The sequence below is a fragment of the Temnothorax nylanderi genome, unplaced genomic scaffold, assembly GCF_030848795.1.
Source record: "Temnothorax nylanderi isolate EJ_2023f unplaced genomic scaffold, tnyl_v1.0 TNYL_tig1091_pilon, whole genome shotgun sequence".
NCBI lineage: Eukaryota > Metazoa > Arthropoda > Insecta > Hymenoptera > Formicidae > Temnothorax > Temnothorax nylanderi.
Genome location: NW_027250153.1, coordinates 15,494 through 39,013, shown reverse-complemented (window position 1 = coordinate 39,013; position 23,520 = coordinate 15,494). Strand labels below are relative to the sequence as shown.

The 23,520-nt window shown below is 40.1% G+C and overlaps 1 protein-coding gene and 3 pseudogenes across 1 annotated transcript; 3 read left to right on the top strand and 1 right to left on the bottom strand.

Annotated features, from left to right (window-relative positions):
• Positions 1-2,649: 2,649 nt before the first annotated feature.
• Positions 2,650-14,474, bottom strand: LOC139786625 (uncharacterized). The gene is made up of 6 exons (XM_071725766.1): positions 14,421-14,474; positions 13,942-14,136; positions 3,524-3,635; positions 3,079-3,258; positions 2,882-2,976; positions 2,650-2,796 (listed from the first exon to the last, which is right to left on the bottom strand). Exons 1-6 carry the CDS (start codon positions 14,472-14,474, stop codon positions 2,650-2,652), a joined length of 783 nt encoding a protein of 260 aa, XP_071581867.1.
• Positions 12,562-13,223, top strand: LOC139786620 (uncharacterized; annotated as a pseudogene).
• Positions 14,475-15,437: 963 nt separating the features above from the next.
• Positions 15,438-19,275, top strand: LOC139786624 (uncharacterized; annotated as a pseudogene).
• A 2,672-nt stretch (positions 19,276-21,947) lies between these two features.
• On the top strand, positions 21,948-23,221 carry LOC139786623 (putative nuclease HARBI1; annotated as a pseudogene).
• Positions 23,222-23,520: the final 299 nt, after the last annotated feature.

Sequence of the window (23,520 nt, the reverse complement as noted above, 5' to 3'; positions counted from 1 at the left end):
CTAAAGCCGTTGAGTAGGAGATAAGTGGCGCAAAGCGTTCCGAGGGCGGAATACTATAATAAAATTTCCAAAGACCCGCCCGGCGCGATAGTATAAGTTAGAATAAGTTTTCCTTGGGGAAAAGGTTCGCTGAGCAGCGGCTCAGGCAGTAGTTCTAAGTTTCCTTACCGGTCCACACTTTTAAGTTTATTATTTTGGCGCGTATTGCGCGGCTCGGCCGAATATACTTCTTTTGATTTTGATGCGCGTGGATCGGAACCAAGCGCAGAGTAGTAAGGCCCCGAGCCACACACAATCTTCACTGAGAGCACCGCGAATGCGAGCTCGCGGAAAACGCGGAGTCAATTAAGCCCCGGCGGAAGATACGGAACCGCGGACGGTAAATGCCTGATCGGGCAGGTTATCCGACGAGACAGACAGCTGTGCCACACCGGGGCAACGCGGGTAACAAGCAAGACCAAGCATAGCGATCCGACCACTAGGAGGCGAGATAAAATACCGCGGTCACTAGCGACCGAAGCGGACGGGGTAAGCGACTCGAGAACCACATGGGCCGTACCGCGGGAGCGTAAAACACGAGCAGAACGAGACCGCGTCGTGATCCGACCGCTAGGGGGCGAAATAGCGGAACAAGCGTCACCCACGGGAAAAGACCTGCGCTGCCGCACCTGGGGGACCTGGTACACCCGGGGGACCAGTCGCCGTCGCGATACAACCTTCCGAACAAAAGATACGCGGACATGGTCAGCGAAAACCCTATCCGGACGTCGGCTACGAGAACCAAGGCCGGAATCGGGGTAGTAGGGCTCATGCGAGTAAGCAACGGGGGTCGCCGTCATCGGCGGGCACCGCAAGAGCGACCCGGACGTCTTCCTCGGGAAGTCGGCCCGGATTCCTATATTCTGACATCGGAGAGGACGTGCGCGCGGGTGGGCGACAAGGAAATCAGAATTTTGTAAGTAGTGGAAAACCACTACCCGGGAAGTAATAAAGTGTGTTGTCAATAAAGGTATACAAGTGGAATTTTCCACCGCGAACATCTGGCGCGCCCGGAACTGGTAAACACCAGATGTTACTGCGTAGTAACGCGCATTCCTGAGAGAGAAAGCGGCCGTGACGCCATGGAGGGGGAAAATCTCGTAGGTGGGGAGCCAGAGAGCGAAATATTCTTCGAGGCAGTCTCTCGTGGGCGCTCGTAGGTATAACATGTTCTCGCGCGTATCTCTCGGCGCGTCGCGTAAAGTCCGTGATAGCGTACCGAAATACGATTAATAAATTACCACAGCGTCCGAAACAAACGGGAACGCCCGCGAAACGCGTTACTTGTCGCCGACACGAAAGGCGAACGGTCATTGCGTACCGAAATCCGAAACTTCGCACTTTGCGAGACGTGCGACCGCCATCTTGCGCGGGATTGATAATTGTGAACAACCATCTGTGTGAAACGATAATAAATGGAAGCAGCATTTGTGAAAATAAATACCAGTTTGTCGATTACTTACCTTATACTTACCTGAATACGGAAGTGTCAGCCATCTTCCATAGGCGGTGATCTGGATCGGAGATAATCATCGTTGCTTCATCAGTGGGAGTCAGAGAAGAGGCAACCGTCGCGAAATCCTGAAAAAAAGCAGTATTAGTTAAGTTAATCAACCACGACACTTATACTTACCGCGGTCAGCCATCTTGAACCCACGTTGACTGAGGCCGGCGTTTAGGGGTGATGATCCACGATTGGGCGATGGAGATTGGGCAGCGATACCGTGATTCTGAAAATTAAGTGTAATTAAGTAGATAATTGGCACCTCGAACGGTGGTCATCTACCTGCGTCCTTGGTTGACCTTGGCGGGCGATAGGCAGCTAGGATCCGAGACCGGGCGATGGAGATGAGGCATCCATGGAGAAAAGCTGAAATTCCAATTGTTTAAACAAATTAGCTTACCACGTTATCGTAATACTTACCTTCTCGGTGGGTAGAGGACAAACCGAGTGGCGACCGATGATAAAGAGGACAAACCAGAGCGTTTCATGGCCCAAATACGTACCGTCCGGTTACAACCTAACCTGAAATCGCCGTGAGCCAAAGTCGTGCGCCCGGCGCGCCACAGTGACGAGACTGACGAATAAACCCCGGGTGCTTACTGACGGATAAGCCCCAAGCACAAGTTTCAGGTTTGATCGCCCACGAAATATTAGACATCAACGATAATGAACAAACTACACTGGATTCGTGTTCAGCATGCATTACTCTTTATAATCACGTACTTTGAGATTTGGAGAGCAAATATTATTGCAGATATTACAAAATTTCCACGCGCAGAAAATTTCACTTTCACCTTCCGAAAACACGTTTGCCCTCGTAAAAATCATAACACGGCAGATAACCTGCCGAAACTCCGTTGGTCACATGGGTACCATAAGCAGCGTTTACAATGTTAATAGCGAGTTCGCACAATATACAGGTTCCGAGATATTTGATTTGACGGTTCAACCCCGGCGACGGTTAGGCCCCGGTCTCCCCTATACATTGCCAGTTCGCGTTTACTAATTAAAGAACATATTACGAAACATATAAAAGTAAATATTGCAAGCTTACAATCTCACTCACGACTCACGTATAAGAATCTCGAGAATCGTATGCGTTTTATTTAACGCTTCCATATCAGTAGTTTATCAATCATTAATCTTCTTTCTTCCATTTTAAGCCGTCGTTCTTCCAAATCAACCCGTCGTTCTTCCAAAGTGTTTCGCGCACGATCAGTTTCAGCTGTCATCATTGCAGCTTTCGAAAACAACTAATGAAATACAATATTATTATCATTAAGTACATACTATTGTTTGTTAGCAATTATTACTGCGTTATTTGATAGGATATGTTACATGTAAAGACTCAGCATGGTTTTCTGCAATACTTCTAAACTTTTCACGTGCCTCCTGCAATTGAATGCCAATTCGTTGTCGTTGCTTCTTTCTCTCTGTACGATAACATATAATTGTAATATTCAACACAAAAGGTCATCGTTTATTGCTCACTTAAGTGAAGCAAGATAGAATAACGCTTGTAAATATGTACTTACGATTAGAAGTTGTTTTTTCCGCTCTCTTTCTTTTTCTACTTTGAGTATTTTGGGCTGGAGCTTCGTTTTCAATAGAAGATTGGTTGTTGACACAATCCAAAACATCTCTGTATGAAAGGTCATCATCTACATCTGCGCATTCCTGAGGCATTTCACTTGCATCCGGATAGTTACCTACATCTATACAATACATAGAAAACTGTACAATTATACAAATATACAACGCAATTAATATGTACTTATTATTAGATGAATTTATAACAATTATTTTTTCCACTTTTCTTACTTGTAATAATGTATGAATTCAAGAAAATTGGCGAAGAATTGTACGTAATCATTCATCATGTTTCTTGAAATAAAGAAATAGGTAGAGAAGAACTTGTGGAAATGTAGTCTAACATTTATAAAATATAACAATTTTTTAATTTATTTATAATTTTCTCGCCATTATTTTCCAATTCTCTCGTTGATGTATTTAACATGTTGCTAATTGTTGTCGTCGAGGGTGTAAGAAGAAGGACGTCTTCGTTTCCATTTTCCAATTGCACTTGCAATTCCTAGACAGATAGGTATGTGACAAAACTCAAGGCACTAAAGATATCGAAATAATATACATTGTACATATATACGGCACTAAACTACATGGAGAATATAAGTATCGGAATTTGAATATGTATGTACAGGGTGATGCAGATACATATTAGGCAGTACGACGGGTTGCGCGGCAGATTTTGCAGGGGCAAGCGTGGTAGGTAACGGCTCAGTAGGTAACGGCATATACATATACCGTCAGAACTCTTCAACAGTACACAATATTTATGATAAATATTCATAAATATTTATTACTATTTATTTTTTAAGAATATTATATAAATATTTTTATAATAAACCTTTATGATCTATTCAATCTAAGATTACGAAAATATTTATAAATTACATATTTTGGTAAATATTTATAAAGCATTCAAATAACTATTATAAATATTTTATAAATATTGTGTGCTGATCTCGGTGCTGATCTCGGAATCTCGGTTACTGATCGAGTGCCTTTATATCAATAAAGTGTGAAACGTTCCAATTATGACGGATTTGGGTGATAATCATTTTGTGATTATTATAAGAGGAGCCGAAACGACAAATAAAGATGAAAAATTAAATTTTATAAAGTTAACACGATAAAATAATCATGATGCTACAAACTTTCTTTCTTCACCTTTTTACTTTTCGCGCGTATTGGCATTATTATAACATAAATGAAAGAAATGTAGATTGTAAGTTGTCGCATTTAAAATATAAATTTAATATAAGTTAAATATATAGTTATATTTTATAATAATATTATATCACATCGAGTGAAAACTATCTATTATAATCTATTATGGACTATTTATGATTTTAAAGGAGATGTTCGAAATATCCTCCAGACTCTTCTAAACACAATGCGACTCTCCGCATGAAGCTTTGTCGCACTCTATCCAGCATCGCAGGTGTTATATTAAGACTTGCTGCTTCAATTTTTGCAATTAAATCAGCTCGGTTGTCTGGTAGTGTCTGATACACCTGATCTCGTATGTAGCTCCATACAAAAAAATCCATGGGTGTGAGATCAGGTGATCGCGGTGGCCATTCGTGGAGATCGCTGTGGATGCCTATCCACCTGTGCGAAAATCGGCGATTTAATATAGCACGAGCGAGATAGGATGTGTGGGCTGGATGGCCGTCTTGTTGGTATATAATATTTGGCAGAATATTTAACGGGACATCATCCAATAAATTTGGCAGTGTTTCTTCCAGGAACTCTGCATATACTTCAGCCGTGATGTTAACATTTTCTGGGATAATGTATGGTCCTATGATCATATTGTGACGCTCGTCCGCGCGTTCGTCGCACTCGCACTCCCGCCACTCTCGCGAACGCGCCGCGCTTCCCCGTCACCGGGAATAAGAATACTCTTATTTAAAAAAGGAACGGATTAATTGCCCTCAATACATCCAGACACGTCTGTCCGGTTCAAGATCCAGAGCGTAAATCTGACAAACGATATTTACAAACAACCGTTGCTAGGACGATTCGCGACTACTCGCTACGGGGCGACTCGTATGAGCGCACGGCACAGCGAGCGCACAGCACGGGCGTAACACTACCCCCCCTCTTCCAAGATTGTCGCCCCGACAATCCGGAAGGGTAGTTTTTCGCGGTCCACAGCTCTTCTACTCCGTAGACTCCAGGGCACCGGATGGTTCACTTGCCCTCCTCGAGCTGCTGCCCGAGTAAACGGACCCCATCCCTCTTGGTCCCCGGTAGCCGCACTCCGGGTCTCCATCCGTCCTTCTTCTGGAGAGAGCTGGCCAGGCTCCCCCTTTCTGACGGTCCCAGAACGACCCCGTTCGAGCTCCGCTCTACCCGGTGTGGTCTCCCCCGCTGCCGGCCTCCGACGTCGCCACTAAATCTTCGGACAAGGGGGGGGGGAAACTTCCTGAGGACCCAGCGCCATTCAGGCTCCCCAAGTCCCTGCCTCGGCATTCGCCCAAGTCCCTCGGAAAACCTCAGTCGAAAACCGAGGGCAAGGCAGTCTTCTTTTAATAAGGAACTCCCCTCCAAAGAAGTCTTCGGCCGATGTTCTGCCACGGTATCCCACGCTTCTTCGCGAACCGCTGACTTCCTCGGACTCCGTTCCACTATGAAAACAAATAAAACGCACAGAAACAAAGAATACAAGAGCATTTGAATAAGAAAATAAAATTTCAACACTTTACACGTTGCTCCACAACTTTTATTTAATACACATTTAAAATTCCAATCTTTCTCACATATTCCCTCCCGGGCTCCGACCTATTCTAACTCCTTAACCCAATTTCCTTTCACAATAACTAGCTAGTCTATCCGAATGTACAACTTTATTCTTATGTCGAGGTGATTTCCGAATACAGTATACAACATCACTAAGCTTCTTTATTATGAAGAAGGGCCCTTCCCAATTGCTCTGCAATTTTGGAGCCTTTTCCATGACTCTTCGGGGATTATATAACCAGACTCTCTGCCCTTCCTGAAAAAGAACTTGCCTAACTCCACGATCGTATCGAGCCTTCATTCGAGAAGATTTCATATTCATCTGCCTCCGAGCGGCGGAATGAATTTCCTCCAATTTCCCCTTCAGATTCCTGACAAAATTTCCAACCAGAGGAGGCTCCTCTCCAAGAGACTTCGAAGGACTCCCCCGCAAGAGATCTGAAGGTAACCTGAGATCACGAGCGAAATATAATTCTGCAGGGGAGACTCCAGTTGTCTCATGTTTTGCGGACCTATATGCCAGGAGAAACATAGGGATCCATCGATCCCAATCTTTTTGATTTTCAGAGACATACTTCGCCAGATAATTGGTTATAGTCTGATGCTGACGCTCCACTTGCCCGTCTGACTGTGGATGTAAAGCAGTAGTCCTGGTCTTCCTTATGTCAAGCAGTCTCATCAACTCTGCGAAAAGCTTCGACTCAAAATTTTTCCCTTGGTCGGTATAAACCTCCAAAGGCACTCCATGTCTGGAAACAAACTGGCTTACGAAAATCTCCGCAACCGTCTTTGCTCTCATATTCCTTAATGGGAAAGCTTCCACCCATTTTGTGAAACAATCCACTACGACGAGAAGAAATCTGTTTCCGGATTTTGTTACCGGAAGAGGGCCTAGGATATCCATCTGAACTCTTTCTAACGGAGTACCAACGTTATAAACTTGTAGAGGAGATTTTCCCTTCCCCGAGGGACCTTTTCTGGCAACACAGACTTTACATGTCTTGCACCAATCCTCTACGTCCTGCTTACAAGTAGCCCAAAAATAGCGTTTCCGAATCTTCTCCAAAGTCTTATTTACCCCAAAATGTCCTCCTGATGGGGAGTCATGCATTTCCTCTAAAATCCCTTTGACTAGTCTCCGAGGAACAATAAGCTGAAGAAAACTGGATTTAAGATTCGGAGCTTCCCACTTTCTGTAAAGTATTCCCTCTTTCAGGACTAAAGCATCCCAGTATGCCCAATAGACTTGAGCGGAAACGTCTTCCGCAGCAATCTCAGTGCGAGATGGGCGAACTCCAGCTTCCTTTCCACGAAGTATGAACGAGATGCTCGAATCTACTCTCTGCTCCTCTCGCCATTCTTTCAAATTTTCCGCCTCTAAAACGATGCGAGCGACTTCCTTTTCCGTATTTTCAGAACTCCTTCTCTCAACTTTAGCGCAATATCCACAGCCAAACGACTCGCAAGTCCGTCTTGACAATCCGTCAGCGTTTTTATGAGAAAGCCCTTTCCTGTAAGAAACAACAAATTGATATTGCTGGAGTCTCTCCAGCCAACGAGCCAACTGTCCATCTAAATCTTTAAAAGACATAAGCCATCGTAGAGAAACGTGATCCGTGCGGATCAAAAACTCACGTCCCAGAAGGTAATGGCGAAAAAATTTAATTGATTCTACAATCGCCAAAAGTTCTCGCCGAGTTACACAATAATTTCGCTCGGCTTTATTAAGAACACGACTAAAATATGCAATGACCTTTTCCTCCCTCTCCTGTTTTTGTGATAAAACCGCGCCAATTCCAATATTGGAGGCATCAGTGTCAAGAATAAATTCGCCCTCCTCCTTCGGAAAAGAAAGTACCGGAGGAGAGGACAGTACCCGCTTTAATTCATCAAAAGAGTTCTGATGAACCGCGTTCCAGATAAACTTAACCTGGTTCCCCGTTAATTCGTAAAGGGGTTTAGCAATCGAAGAAAATCCTTTTATAAATTTACGATAGTACGAACAAAATCCAAGAAAACTTCGCAATAAAGTTCTCGTGTGAGGAACCGGCCATCTCTCTACGGCAGCAACCTTTTCGGGGTCTGTAAAAATACCCTCCGCCGAAATTACATGCCCCAAATACTTTACTTTCTTCCCGAATAAAACACATTTCTTAGGATTTATCTTTAAATTTACTTCCTGTAACCGCAAGAGTATTTTTCCCAGATTTTCTAACATCTCCGCAAAACTCTTTCCAAAAATTATTATATCATCCAAATAGACTAAGCAAATTTTAGATAGCAAATCTTGCAAAACTTTCTCCATGAGGCGTTCAAAGGTTGCAGGGGCGTTACACAAACCAAAAGGCATTACCGTAAACTGCCAGAGCCCTCTACCGAACGAGAAAGCCGTTTTCTCTCTATTCTCGGGTCGAATTTTTATCTGCCAATACCCACTTTTTAGATCTAATGTACAAAACCAAGCGTTACCTGATAGCTGATTAAATATGTCGTCAATTCTGGGGAGGGGATGTGAATCTTTTTCCGTTATTGCGTTCACCATTCGAAAATCCACACAAAATCTAATTGTTCCATCTTTCTTTTTTACTAAGACCACAGGAGAAACCCAAGGGCTTTTTGATTCCTCAATTACTCCACAAGCTTTCATTTCCTCCATAATTTTTTCCACCTCCCCTCTCATTTGAAAAGGAATTCGTCGAGGTACCTGTTTTATGGGGAGAGAGTCTTTCACATTTATAACATGTTGAACAACATTACAGTTTCCCGCAACAATGTTTTCGGAAAATACATTTTGAAATTTCACAAGAAATTCGGCAAAAAGTTCCTTCTCAGTCAAATTAAGATTCTGAGAATTATTTTCGAAGAGTTCTTTCAAGGAAACAGGGACTTTATTAGAAACATCCTCAATTCGAGCAAATTGCGTTTCCGATTTTGAAATTCTGAAAGCAGTATCAAAGATTTCTTCTAAGTTCATGATTTTAAGAAAATCTACTCCTAGGATACAATCATCATTAATATCAGCTACTAGTAAAGGAATTACCACAGAATGATTTCCTATTTCTACCTTAGCTTCTACTTTAAATTCAATAAAAACTTTTTCACCAGTAGGATATTTTAAATTTATTTCCTCCAATGGAAGTTTTTCCTTTCCTGCCTTCACGAATTTCTTACTAAGAATGGACACATCGGAGCCCGTATTAACCTTGAAAGAACAGTCTCTTCCGTCAACTTTCCCATCATAACAAAAATAATAACAACTTAATAACGCGACTTAATTCTATTTCTTTTTAAAACGGTTTTATTATTTCCATTCAACAGAACATTTTCACAAATAAAATTCGGGGTATTAATAACGCAAGCCAAACCTCCCCCGCTAAGTTCGACTAAGCCGCGTTTCCCTTTTCATCAGGACATTCGGAACGGAAATGCCCGGTCTTTCCGCATGTCCAACACTCTCCGCGGCTGGCGCCAAATCTGCTGCCACGCCAATTTCCTCTCTGTACTTTCTTTCCTTCTTCCTTTTGTACCTTACTCTCTTCCGTCTCCCCCTTTTCGTTATTACAATTACTATTCTGTCCTCCCTTCAGAAAATTTTTATTAAATCTTTCTTTTTCGCGAGCATAGCCCTCCCCTTGGATAATTTTCAATGCTTTTGCTCGCTCAACTGCCCGATTCAAAGAGGTTATCCCCTCTTTCTGTAATGTCCGTCGGATAAAATGATCCGATATAGCCGTCACGAATTGTGAGCAAGCAATTTTGTCTCGAATTTCATAGGGGCACTCGGGGTACGCAAGGCGCGACAAACGTTCGATGTCTAAGCCAAGAGTGGCTAAATCCTCTCCAAATTTTTGCCTGCGATTTGTTAACGCGGAATAATGATTCTGTGTTAAATGTCCCTCCCCAAAACGCAATTCGAGCTTCGCTTTAAGCTCCGCAAAACTCAATCGATCGACATCCTGTATTGTTTCCAATACCGCACGCGCCTTGCCCCTCAAACTGGAGGCTAACGCGACGGTTTTCGTCGCGTCGTCCCAACAATTCGCTCGCGCAATCAAGTTAAGCTGCGAGAAGTATTCATGAAGTGGGACCGTCCCGTCATATGTATCGGGCTTGAGCTTGTAACCAAGCCCGACACTCGCGCTCGCAGTACCGTCTCTCGCGAATGCGACACTCTCCTCCGCGCGTGCGGTACGCTCCCCTACGTTGTTTATCAACGCGTCACGGCCCCCCGTGTACACGTCGCCCGCGTTCGTGCCCCTCTCGTTCGCGCACACAACGACGGCGTTTGCAACCGTGTCCCTCTCACCCGCGTGCGTGACATTTTCCCCCGCGGCACTCACGGTTGTGTTCCTCGCGCTCGTCGCGGATCTCGTGGATCTCGCGAGCGTGTCTCTTCCGGCCGTATGCGCGATTTCGCCCGCACCGCTCACGCCCGCGACTCCCTCGCGCGAGACCCGTGCCCTCACGTCACTCGCGGCCCGCGTTTCCGCATCCCCGGACGTTCTAATATTAAGAGGACTTAGCTCTGTGTCGCCGGTAATTGTCCCACGGAGTCGGCGGAGCTCCTCCTCCTGGTGGCGGAACGTCTCCGCGTATTCGCGTTCTCTCCGAGCGTGTTCCTCGCGCATCTCGCGGACCTCCCGGATCACCGCCTGAAGTGTGACTATTTCAGTCGTCATCTCCGCGGCGTCCGACTGTGGAGTCGCTATCCTGAGCCGTTTCCTTGCGGCCATGGGAAAATTCCTGGCCGTGGTATCGCCGCTCGTCGGTCCTCGCTCGTCCGATCCTCGCTCGTCCGATCCTCGCTCGTCCGATACTCGCTCGTCTGATCCTCGCTCGTCCGATCCTCGCTCGTCCGATCCCGGACGAGCCCCCAAAATGTGACGCTCGTCCACGCGTTCGTCGCACTCGCACTCCCGCCACTCTCGCGAACGCGCCGCGCTTCCCCGTCACCGGGAATAAGAATACTCTTATTTAAAAAAGGAACGGATTTATTGCCCTCTATACATCCAGACACGTCTGTCCGGTTCAAGATCCAGAGCGTAAATCTGACAAACGATATTTACAAACAACCGTTGCTAGGACGATTCGCGACTACTCGCTACGGGGCGACTCGTATGAGCGCACGGCACAGCGAGCGCACAGCACGGGCGTAACACTGGTGGCGTATCCACAATCCCCATCCAAACATTGACGCTATATTGCCCCTGGACGTGCGTTTCTTTCCGGCAATGGGGATTCTCTTCCGCGTAGTGGTGCTCATTGTGGCGATTAATACGTCCGTCACTCCGGAAAGTGCATTCGTCTGTCCACAAGATTCTTCTTAGGAAATTATCATTTGCATCATTGTCTACGCCAACCTGTATGATAAAAGTATACAATAATATAGTTGTATTTTGTCATACTTTCAATTTTTTCAAACTTTCCGCAACAATCGTTGCTGTATGGGAACAAGGAACAACCAGCGACAAACGAAAGTTTAGTCAATAATTTTGTATATTGTAAGCTTTTGTGAAAGCAAAATGGCTAATAAATTATTAAACTTACTTGGTCTAAGATCCAATCACAAAATCTTTCTCGGCGAGGAAAATCTCGGGGGAGCAACTTTTGCGTTGTGTGTCTTTTAAAAGGATGCCATCCTAGATTTTTTTTAATTATTCTGTGCACCCTGGTCTGCTGTAAATTTCTTTCACTCGCAATACACCTGGTGCTGGTATGAGGATTTGCTAACACAGCCTCTCTTACTTGATTTATCGTTTCTTCATCGCGTTGGCGTACGCGATGGCGTATTCTTTCATTTTTATGGCATTCGCCATAAATGAGCAACATGTTTGTTAACTCTTCGTTAGAATAACGAGGACGCGGCATCGTTGACTGCACTATTAGTCTACTGAGTCTTTTACCAGCCTCTTCTGCGGGAGAACATATATAGCGCAAATTTGAAATAAAAGACGATCACTAAAGTGATCGAACATATATAGCGCAAATTTGAAATAAAAGACGATCACTAAAGTGATCGTCTTTTGTTCTCCCGCAGAAGAGGCTGGTAAAAGGCTCAGTAGACTAATAGTGCAGTCAACGATGCCGCGTCCTCGTTATTCTAACGAAGAGTTAACAAACATGTTGCTCATTTATGGCGAATGCCATAAAAATGAAAGAATGGCTGCAGTTTTATATGCTAATCGTTTCCCTGATAAGCGGCACCCGACACACTCGCTCTTTGGTTTACTGTATCGTCGAGCTTGTCAATTTGGCACTCTTCACGCATCAACACGTCCACGAAACGTACGCCAACGCGATGAAGAAACGATAAATCAAGTAAGAGAGGCTGTGTTAGCAAATCCTCATACCAGCACCAGGTGTATTGCGAGTGAAAGAAATTTACAGCAGACCAGGGTGCACAGAATAATTAAAAAAAATCTAGGATGGCATCCTTTTAAAAGACACACAACGCAAAAGTTGCTCCCCCGAGATTTTCCTCGCCGAGAAAGATTTTGTGATTGGATCTTAGACCAAGTAAGTTTAATAATTTATTAGCCATTTTGCTTTCACAAAAGCTTACAATATACAAAATTATTGACTAAACTTTCGTTTGTCGCTGGTTGTTCCTTGTTCCCATACAGCAACGATTGTTGCGGAAAGTTTGAAAAAAATTGAAAGTATGACAAAATACAACTATATTATTGTATACTTTTATCATACAGGTTGGCGTAGACAATGATGCAAATGATAATTTCCTAAGAAGAATCTTGTGGACAGACAAATGCACTTTCCGGAGTGACAGACGTATTAATCGCCACAATGAGCACCACTACGCGGAAGAGAATCCCCATTGCCGGAAAGAAACGCACGTCCAGGGGCAATATAGCGTCAATGTTTGGATGGGGATTGTGGATAATATGATCATAGGACCATACATTATCCCAGAAAATGTTAACATCACGGCTGAAGTATATGCAGAGTTCCTGGAAGAAACACTGCCAAATTTATTGGATGATGTCCCGTTAAATATTCTGCCAAATATTATATACCAACAAGACGGCCATCCAGCCCACACATCCTATCTCGCTCGTGCTATATTAAATCTCCGATTTTCGCACAGGTGGATAGGCATCCACAGCGATCTCCACGAATGGCCACCGCGATCACCTGATCTCACACCCATGGATTTTTTTGTATGGGGCTACATACGAGATCAGGTGTATCAGACAACCGAGCTGATTTAATTGCAAAAATTAAAGCAGCAAGTCTTAATATAACACCTGCGATGCTGGATAGAGTGCGACAAAGCTTCATGCGGAGAGTCGCATTGTGTTTAGAAGAGTCTGGAGGATATTTCGAACATCTCCTTTAAAATCATAAATAGTCCATAATAGATTATAATAGATAGTTTTCACTCGATGTGATATAATATTATTATAAAATATAACTATATATTTAACTTATATTAAATTTATATTTTAAATGCGACAACTTACAATCTACATTTCTTTCATTTATGTTATAATAATGCCAATACGCGCGAAAAGTAAAAAGGTGAAGAAAGAAAGTTTGTAGCATCATGATTATTTTATCGTGTTAACTTTATAAAATTTAATTTTTCATCTTTATTTGTCGTTTCGGCTCCTCTTATAATAATCACAAAATGATTATCACCCAAATCCGTCATAATTGGAACGTTTCACACTTTATTGATATAAAGGCACTCGATCAGTAACCGAGATTCCGAGATCAGCACCGAGATCAGCACACAATATTTATAAAATATTTATAATAGTTATTTGAATGCTTTATAAATATTTACCAAAATATGTAATTTATAAATATTTTCGTAATCTTAGATTGAATAGATCATAAAGGTTTATTATAAAAATATTTATATAATATTCTTAAAAAATAAATAGTAATAAATATTTATGAATATTTATCATAAATATTGTGTACTGTTGAAGAGTTCTGACGGTATATGTATATGCCGTTACCTACTGAGCCGTTACCTACCACGCTTGCCCCTGCAAAATCTGCCGCGCAACCCGTCGTACTGCCTAATATGTATCTGCATCACCCTGTACCTCTTCTTCAGGGATGCTATCAGGGCAATCAGGAGTACCCTCAACATATTCCAAGCCGATGCAACCAAGTGTGCAGAACGCGCTGTCCAAACTGTCTAGAGGTTCAGAGGTGACTGGAAAATTTCCGGTCCTATTCCTTTCATTTCTTAGCTTCAATGCCTTTTTCGAAGTATTACTTTTCAAGTCGCGCCAAACCTGAATAATATGTAGTATGTAATATATATATAAATATATATATATATATATATATATGTGTGTGTGTGTGTGTGTGTGTGTGTGTGTGTGTGTGTGTGTGTGTGTGTGTGTGTGTGTGTGCGTGTGCGTGTGCGTGAGCGTGTGCGTGTGCGTGTGCGTGTGCGTGTGCGTGTGCGTGTGCATGTGTGTATGCGCGCGCGACAATAATACGATACGATACGACTATAATATTATACGACACGATTATAATATTACATAATAATTGATAATTGAATACTACTTACAGTCTGCCACTGCTTCACTGTTTTTCCCGGGCCATTCGACAATGCATTCAGCATTGCTGCAACATTTTCCCATTGCTGGGCGTGATAAACTTTTCCCTCTTTGCTTACATATTTGCATGATACAAAATCAGAATGCGTTTCCATATATTTTACGAGTTCTTCGTATTGTATAGCTATCGTTCTCGTTGAACGATTTTTCTTCTTTGAATGTGTACTGAAACAAACATAATATATATGCAAATTAATATGAAGTTATTTATAGAGTACATATGTTACATACATAGTTATGTCAATCTTAAGCCGGGTACAGACTTGAGCACGAACGCGTATGAGGCAAGCAGAGGCCTCATGAGCATACAAGTGTGGACGTTGATCCGAGGCGCTGCAGATTGCCTCGGATTATTTGCCGCACGGCCTCGGGCCGAGCCGAGCGCTGTCGGTCCGTCAAAGACAATTCGTGCTCAGTTTGGACGTGTTCAAGCACGCGTACGGAGGACAGCCGCGCACGACACGAAGTGAAGACCAGTTAATAAATTATCTACAGTAAGTGCAATAAATGCAGAAAATATTATATATACAGGGTGTTCTAAAAAAGGGGGGCCAAAATTGAGGGAGATATTCCTCACACCTAAAGGATGAAAAAATGTTATATGAACATGGGTGCGGAAACGCTTTATTCAGGAGTTGTGTTGAAAATACTGTTGACTTACACAATTACTTTCACAAGAAACAATTTAAGATTAATCATTGTGGACGACAATCGTTTAATCAGTAGGTTTATTTACATTTGTTTTTAAAGTGACCTTGAGTACGGTTACAACAAATGTTGAAAATGTCCACCATTCGCCTGTCAACACAACTCCTGAATAAAGCGTTTCCGCACCCATGTTCATATAACATTTTTTCATCCTTTAGGTGTGAGGAATATCTCCCTAAATTTTGGCCCCCCTTTTTTAGAACACCCTGTATATATAAATGCCACACGTATATTGTTTTAAATGAATGTGTTTTGTAGTAATGGAATAGGACCAAGAAATATGCATACAATTAATAAACGAATATAAAAATAAGGAAGTTTTATGGAATCCGCGGGATTCCGCATATTATAATAAAATAAAAAAAGAAGATGCTTGGAGAGAACTTTCTGAAAAAATAGGAAAGAGCAGTGAGGAAGTGAAAAAAAAGATTGAAAGTTTAAAAGGTTCATATAGACGGGAGAAGGCGCGAGTCAAAACAAGTATGGGAACAGGAAAAGGTAAGGAAAAGGAGACATTCGAAGGTAATAAGAAAGAATTTTCTAAAGAATACCTATATTTGCAGGACGACATGAGATTTATAAATCAAAATGGTTCGCTTATGAAAACCTACAATTTTTGGAAGATAAAGACGAGCCTCGGAGGACTATAAGCGTAAGTACTTTAATTGAGAAAAATCGAAAGTTAGAATAAGATATTTTATTGACAAGATATCTTTATATAACAACATTTATTCAAGCATATTGATTTTGCCAAGGTACCCTGCCAGTAGTACAGAAATAGTCAGTAAATTCCTCTCTTACTTCTTCAGCAATTAATTTTGTTCTACGAGGTACATTTTTCAAAGGCAAAAGAGACGCCATTCCCTGTTGATCATTTCGCCAACTCCCAGGTGTCGTATGTCCATTAAGATCTGTATCTAAGGAACCTGGTGGTGTATACATATTTCTGGAGGTACTTCTCCGTAAAAAATTATGAAGGCACACGACAGCCATCACAATCAATTCTGCTTTTTGTGGCTCTAAAAGCATTGGCTTTCGTAAAACTCTAAAGACACTAGATGCAATTCCGAAGGCATTTTCTACAACGCGGCGTGCGATAAACCCTAGATAAACGGTAATTAAATTTTCGTTTTGGAGACCCGCTTGGGTGAATACCACTGTAGGGTTTCATTATATGGTCACTCAGAGGAAAGGCTGCATCTCCTAATAAAACATAAGGAACTTTCGTTTCTCTTCCAACCAGAGCTGAAGGCTCAGGTGCATTTAAATTTCTGTTTTCTATTTTTTTATACAGTTCACAATTTTTGAATACACCTCCATCCGAAATACGTCCTTGGCAGCCAATGTCAACGAATATGAAATTATAATCAACATCCGCTACAGCCATCAAAACAATGCTAAAGTGGGATTTGTAGTTATAAAAATCGCTTCCGCTGTTCATCGGAGCTTGTAAAGTAATGTGCTTTCCGTCGATAGCTCCTATACAGTGTGGAAAATTCCATATTTCTTCGAATTTTTCAGCAATTTTCTCCCATTCGTCTGGAGTTGACGGCATCTGAAAAAATTGAACAAATAGAAATCATATTCGAATTTAGTCTATAAAATTTATAGTCTATAATAACACAAATGTACAGCAAATTTAAAGAATTTCAAAATGCATTTATTTATGTATTTATTTATTCTTTCCCGTAGAATTTGCCGACTGTGTCCGATGACGAAGGAACCGGCAATGAAACATTTAATGAGAACGAAGAAAGAGAACTAGAAAGGAGCCAGATCATCGAAGAATCGATCAATTCACAAACATTAGCTACGGAACAACTAACAGATGAAACACATTGTCAGAATAAGGAGTTCAAGTCTCCGAAAAAACGTCCTACGAAGCAAAGAAAGACTGACGATAATCGTCTCCGTGTTTATTGCTCGGCACACCTCCGGAACTATTTCCGATATCAATTGTTTTGATATTTTAAACTGATATTGTAAACTGGTGAAGGAATCGCCAGTTGCAAGAAATCGTAAAGTTACAGCTAATCTTTCCTCAGCTGGGACTGCTTTTCGAAAAGTCGTATCATTTTTCGATATTTTGCCTTTGATGGCATTCAACAAAAAAATAAAATCATCTTCTGACATTCTAACGAAGTTTCTGAATTGACCACTTTCTTTGTCAGCTAACAAATTATTTAGTAAACAGATGTTGTTCACATTGCTTAATCGGCTTCTCTTTAAATAAAACTGTGTTGACCACCAGCGCCTTTGCTTTCTCGTTTTTTTCTTTTTTTAAAATAAATTATATAAAATAATAAAACTGACACAAGCCACTGCAACATTTTCGTCTTCGTTTAATAAAAAACAGTTATAAATTTAAAAAACATTAATTTAAAAGTATATTCAGTTACAAAGAATTTTCTGAATAATTTGTCATTAATAAAATATGAATTGTATACCTTACTAACCATCATGAAATGAACATGGATCTTTTTGTAAAAGTATCTCCATATGTTTTGTTATGATCCAGTGGAATATGAGACATGTGTTTGAGCAAATGTTCGGCAACGATATTGCATCTATCGTGCTTGCGTCAATCAAAACGTGCAACTGTCGTAGATATAGATGATTTGTATAAACATGATTAATATTATTTAATAAGCATGCTTATAACCTCTTACAATAGTCATTGTTATTAATATGTATAAAATATAAATACCTGCTTTCTTTCTAATTTTTTCTCGCCACTACATAGCTTCTTTTTTGTACACTACACTAAGCACTAGCAAGTGCCTGGCTGCGTTCAGCAGAGAAAACTACCTTGCACAAATATGTGAAATATGTAAAATTTGGAATGTGGTTGATATGTTTTTAATTTTGATCAAAAGTAGGAGTACATCAATCAGATTCACGAATTTTACATTAGTTGCAAAACAGTTCTCTGCTGAACGCAGCCATTGCTTTGTTACAAAGGTCAACCGGGCTAACGCATAAAAAGATAGACCGTATCTCCTTTTGTCTCATACGCACTTGCGTGTGAAATACCGTAAGAATCGTATGAAACAAGAAGCATCTAAAGATGAACCTAAGTTCATCTATATAATAAATAACAGAAAAATCATATGTATATAATATATATACGTATATATATAAAAAAATTACATATAATAATTTTTTTATCACTGTGCTGTATGGGATATGTGTTACAATAAAATAAATAACAATGTAACATTAAACAAGTTAAAAACATTTTAAAGTATCTAATTATTTGGTTACTATCATACCATCAAAAATATAAATGTTTAGTACGATGGTTATTAACCGAATAGAATCCGCCAATCCGTTACTATATGAAGGTGCATATTTATATTATCATATATTTTTGAAACTTACGTATCTTGCGAATCCATTTTCTACAACAATTTCAGTCAGTGACACATTTATTAGTTTGCAATTAATGCGCCATCACAGACTGACAGACGTGCAATTGTTTAATCTTTCTCCTAAAGCCCTCATGCTATTGGCTGAAATTTATCTTTTTCAACTTTTGATTGTGCTTGTACATTATCGACAAAGCTATAGCAAAGATTGTCGCTTGCAACGATAAATGTCGGTATAAGAGATTTTCAGAATAGCCTCGACTCATCTCTGTCGATAGTGCAAGCGACAAACGTCGTTAGCGTACCGAACCGACAGTTGTCGGGAGGCAGGAACAGAATACGAGCCTAGGACGTTCAGGCGTAACGGCGACACGAAAGGGCGTGGCACGTCGGTCATTAGGAACAGTCCGCGACGTGGATATCATCGACAGGGAGGAGGGTACCAAGGCCATTCCAAGGCTCAGATTACATTGAATAGTTTATGTGTTAAGCTGAAAACTTTTTCAGCCCAGTAAGTGGCATATTTTATTAATATTCGAAGAATTATCCAAACGATAGTCGAGCATCCGGTTACAACCTAACCTTGCAGCCGCCGGCTGTCCGAAGGGCATCCACCAGCTGCATGGAGATGCCGGCATCGAGGCCAGTCGCCATGTTCACCAAGATGGCGAGGATGCAAATGGAGTCGGCCGACATGGTGATGAGCGGAAATGACGCTGCACGTAGATAAGACCCGCCTCCAGGTGCGGCTGATACGCGAGGAGATACCCGAGATCAAAGATGGCGAGCAGTCCGAAGAGGAGATCACCGGAGACTTAAATAATAATCAGCTTAAATAGGTTAAGAAAAGAGTAAATAACGATTAGGTTAAGAAACATCGCAATAACGGGTGCAATATGTTGACGCCATTTTGATATAGTTTTATATGCAAAAGCAAGATTTAGTTTAATAGGTTATTGTGACGTCGGCGTGACGCCATTGCGAAAGACAAGAATGACTCAAGCTCAAAACGAGGCTAGTCGAGATAAGACTGAGGCGCCATATTGGCCCAAAAAAATAAATAAAAGTTTATTTTGTAACTAATAAAGATTCCTTTTATTACTACCAGCTCGAATGTAACCATAACCCAAGCGTTCTACCATTTGGATAGGTTAAATAGAAAAGGCGGTAGCCTTTTGGCATTTTAAGGTTATGGATACACCCAGGGGACCTTAACGGAAACGCACAAAAGTGGAAATCCACTATATGGTTTCGAGTTAAGTAGTAGCTAGAGAACGCGATTCCGCGATCGAGAGCGTGAAATTGGCTGCATTCAGCGGACTCAACAGTTGAGACATCTGCTTTCGATGGATTAAACTCCGCTGTGAATTCTCCATTGAATAATCCGCTCGCGAAATCGCTACTTACAAAGATGGCTGCCTCCAGACCAGTATCATTAACAAAAGCGAATAAAATTAAGTTTAACAGTTCAGTGTTCAGTTGTGCAAATTATAAAACTTGTAGTAAATAATTTTAGTTAAATGTGGTATACCACTGTAAAGAGTGAACCTTTAGCTACAAAATTTATATAGGAAATTTTTATCTACGTCGCTTTGTTTAACCGGTATAGAGCAAAAACGACAACGGTGGAAAAATTGAAATCTCAAAAATGCCGGGGTTTAACCGTCACACTGCATTTTCATACATATACGTACATCTAATCCTGAAAAATGATATGATACATCTTAATAATTGTTTTTTAAGAGAAAAATATAAAAATTTATTTAAAATTTTTATGCGAAACATTATTAAAAAATAGTTACGAGGGTTCCTCTTTCCGCAGAAGTCACTCGCCCGACTTGTTTCACTCCTCGACGTCCGATGACTCTATTCGGTGTCTGAACGGTTGTAATTCCCGTCTCATCCATATTCCATATGCAGTGAGCCTGGAAATGCCCGGAAATGCATTGGAAATGCACCCGGATTGCTTACTGACGGATTAACCCCAAACACAAGTTTCAGGTTTGATCGCCCACGAAATATTAGACATCAACGATAATGAAAAAACTACACTGGATTCGTGTTCAGCATGCATTACTCTTTATAATCACGTACCTCGAGATTTGGAGAGCAAATTATAAAACTTGTAGTATATATAATATATATATATATATTTTACAAAATGGAATTAATGGCAATATTAATACCGTTATTTATGGATGACGGAATACCTATACACAATTTTAACCCTTAGTCTGTAAACGTTTTTTTGGCACCTTTAGTCTATAAACCTGGGTCGTTTTCGTCCTGACGTTTGTTTAAAGTGTTAAAGTGTTACAAAAAATCTGAAAAAATTCATGGAGGTAATTCAAACCTTCAATTTGAAGTATCAATCATAAAATTATAATCAATTTAATTTTTTCACATAATTTGTATTAAAAAAATGGAGCAACTAGGGGTAAAATTATTTGTTTACTCAAAAAATCATAACTTTAAGACAAATAAAGATATCGAAATGAATCAAAACGGAAATTGAAGGGAAAAAACGTATCTTTCATAAAAAAAATATTGCATGCAATTATTTTGAAATGAAGTGCTTAAGTTTTGAACCTGAAAATTGCCAATAAATTAGCCCCAAATTTCGTAGTAAAAACAGTAATAAATATATAATGATTCAAAAATTAGTAATAAAATCAATAAGAAGTCAATAGTTAAGGGTCACAACATTCTTTTATTACTAAAAAATAAAAAATTACATTTCTTGAAATCCTCATTCGCGGAATGGGCCACTTTCCACGCACGTGTGATATAAAAAAATTTTTTGTAATTTTTTTAATCAATAAGAAGTCAATAGTTAAGGGTCACAACATTCTTTTATTACTAAAAAATAAAAAATTACATTTCTTGAAATCCTCATCCGCGGAATGGGCCACTTTCCACGCACGTGTGATATAAAAATATTTTTGTAATTTTTTTTTCGCGGTCAGATGTTTTTGTGACACTTTTACGGACACAATGAATACTTTAAAACGGAAAAACGAAAAAAAATTATTTACGGTTTTGACTAACGTTGACTGTAAAGGTGGGTCGTTTTCGTCCGGAGAAGAATTCAAGTGTCTGCTGCGACGGCCGGAGGGGGGATGGCACGGTGAAAGTCGGTAAGCGGGTCCTCGGGAAGCATAATTTTTTTTACGGAGGCATAGTTGCGCCCTCCCTTCCCGTGTTCAAAAGTTACAACTACATTTGATTTTCGCCCGGACGAAAACGACCCAGGTTTACAGATTAAGGGTTAAAAATATCATACAAAATTTAATAGAACCCAGTAACCATATAAACTTTAGATGTCGTGCCCCAATAAAACGTCGTAATCTATACTATTATGAAAGAATAATTCCGAGGTTTACGCACAATCAATTCAAGGAAATGTTCAGGATGGATAGAGCAACTTGTGAAGTAAGTGAGTGTATAAATGAAATTATTAACAAAATTAGTTAATGCGTAAACAATTTAGTATTGTATGAGTATTTAGTATTATATGAGTATTTAGTATTATATGAGTATTTAGTATTATATGTAGGTACATATTTCATATCAGTGGTTTATCAATTGTTATATATCTTGTTTATTTAATTACAGAACTTATCAATTGTTATTGGACAACATCTTGTACAACATGCAGATGAATGTGCACCACTCCGAAAGAAAGTGTTATTTACAATATGGTTATTAAGCAGACCAGTAACTTTTCTAGCAGCAGGAGATAGATTTAATATACCAACAAGTTCAGGTCATAATATTTTTAAAGAAATCGTTGGTGTACTTACCGACTTGATGCCACAGTACATACAATGGCCAAATGGTGTTTATAAAAACATGTGTATGGATGTAAGTATAAAATTATTATATATTAAAACTATTTGCAGAGAACAAGAAATCTGATCTGAATATTTTTGAGCATTTATGTGTTTTTCTTTAATCAATGCTTTTTTTATTTTGTAAGTATTCGAGCAGAGATCAAATGGATTTCCGGGAGTCATAGGAGCAATTGATGGTTGTCACATTCCCTGCAAACAACCAAAAGACAATGCTCATGACTACTACAACAGAAAAGGATTTCATTCAATTATACTACAAGGTACTACGTTTACTAACAATAAGTGTATAAAATCTATTAACACATTTATTTAGAGAATCAGTTTTTATTGAATTAACTACTTTTTATTACAGGCATTTGTGATCATCATACAAAGTTTATTGACTGCTTCATTGGTCTACCTGGAAGAATGCATGATGCACGCGTATTTAGAAATAGTCCAATCTATCAACGCATCATAAATGAAAGAAATCCATTATTGCTACCTGAAGAACACATAATTGGTGATTCTGCGTACCCACTAATGATGAATTTGATGACACTGTTTAGAGACACAGGACATTTATCTGTAGCTCAATCACGATACAATACCAAACTCAGTTCAATTCGATCAGTAATTGAGCGAGCATTTGGACTTTTGAAAACAAAATTTCGACGATTAAAATATTTGGATATTAAGAATATTGATCTGGGAAAACAAATAATTGCTGCAGCCTGTGTATTGCACAATTTTATTCAAAACAACATGGATGAATATGATATCAATGACGCCATTGAGGAAATACCAAATGAAGAAATTCTAAGCACAGATACAGAAAACTAAGGGCGCCCACAGATGATTGCTATTCAAAAGCGCGAACAGATTATGCGTGTGTTATCACATAATTACTAAAAACTAAAAATATTATAAAAATGTTATAAACATATGTAACTAAAAACTAAAAATGTTACAAACATATCTATTATACATATATACCTATATATGTTTATATTCTTTAAATTTGTATCAATAAAATATATATTCATTTTTAATAAACAACTCTCTGTATATTGTACTTTGGTTTCATCTATATGTCTATATATTGTACTTTGGTTTTATCCATATAGAGGAAAAATAGGGAT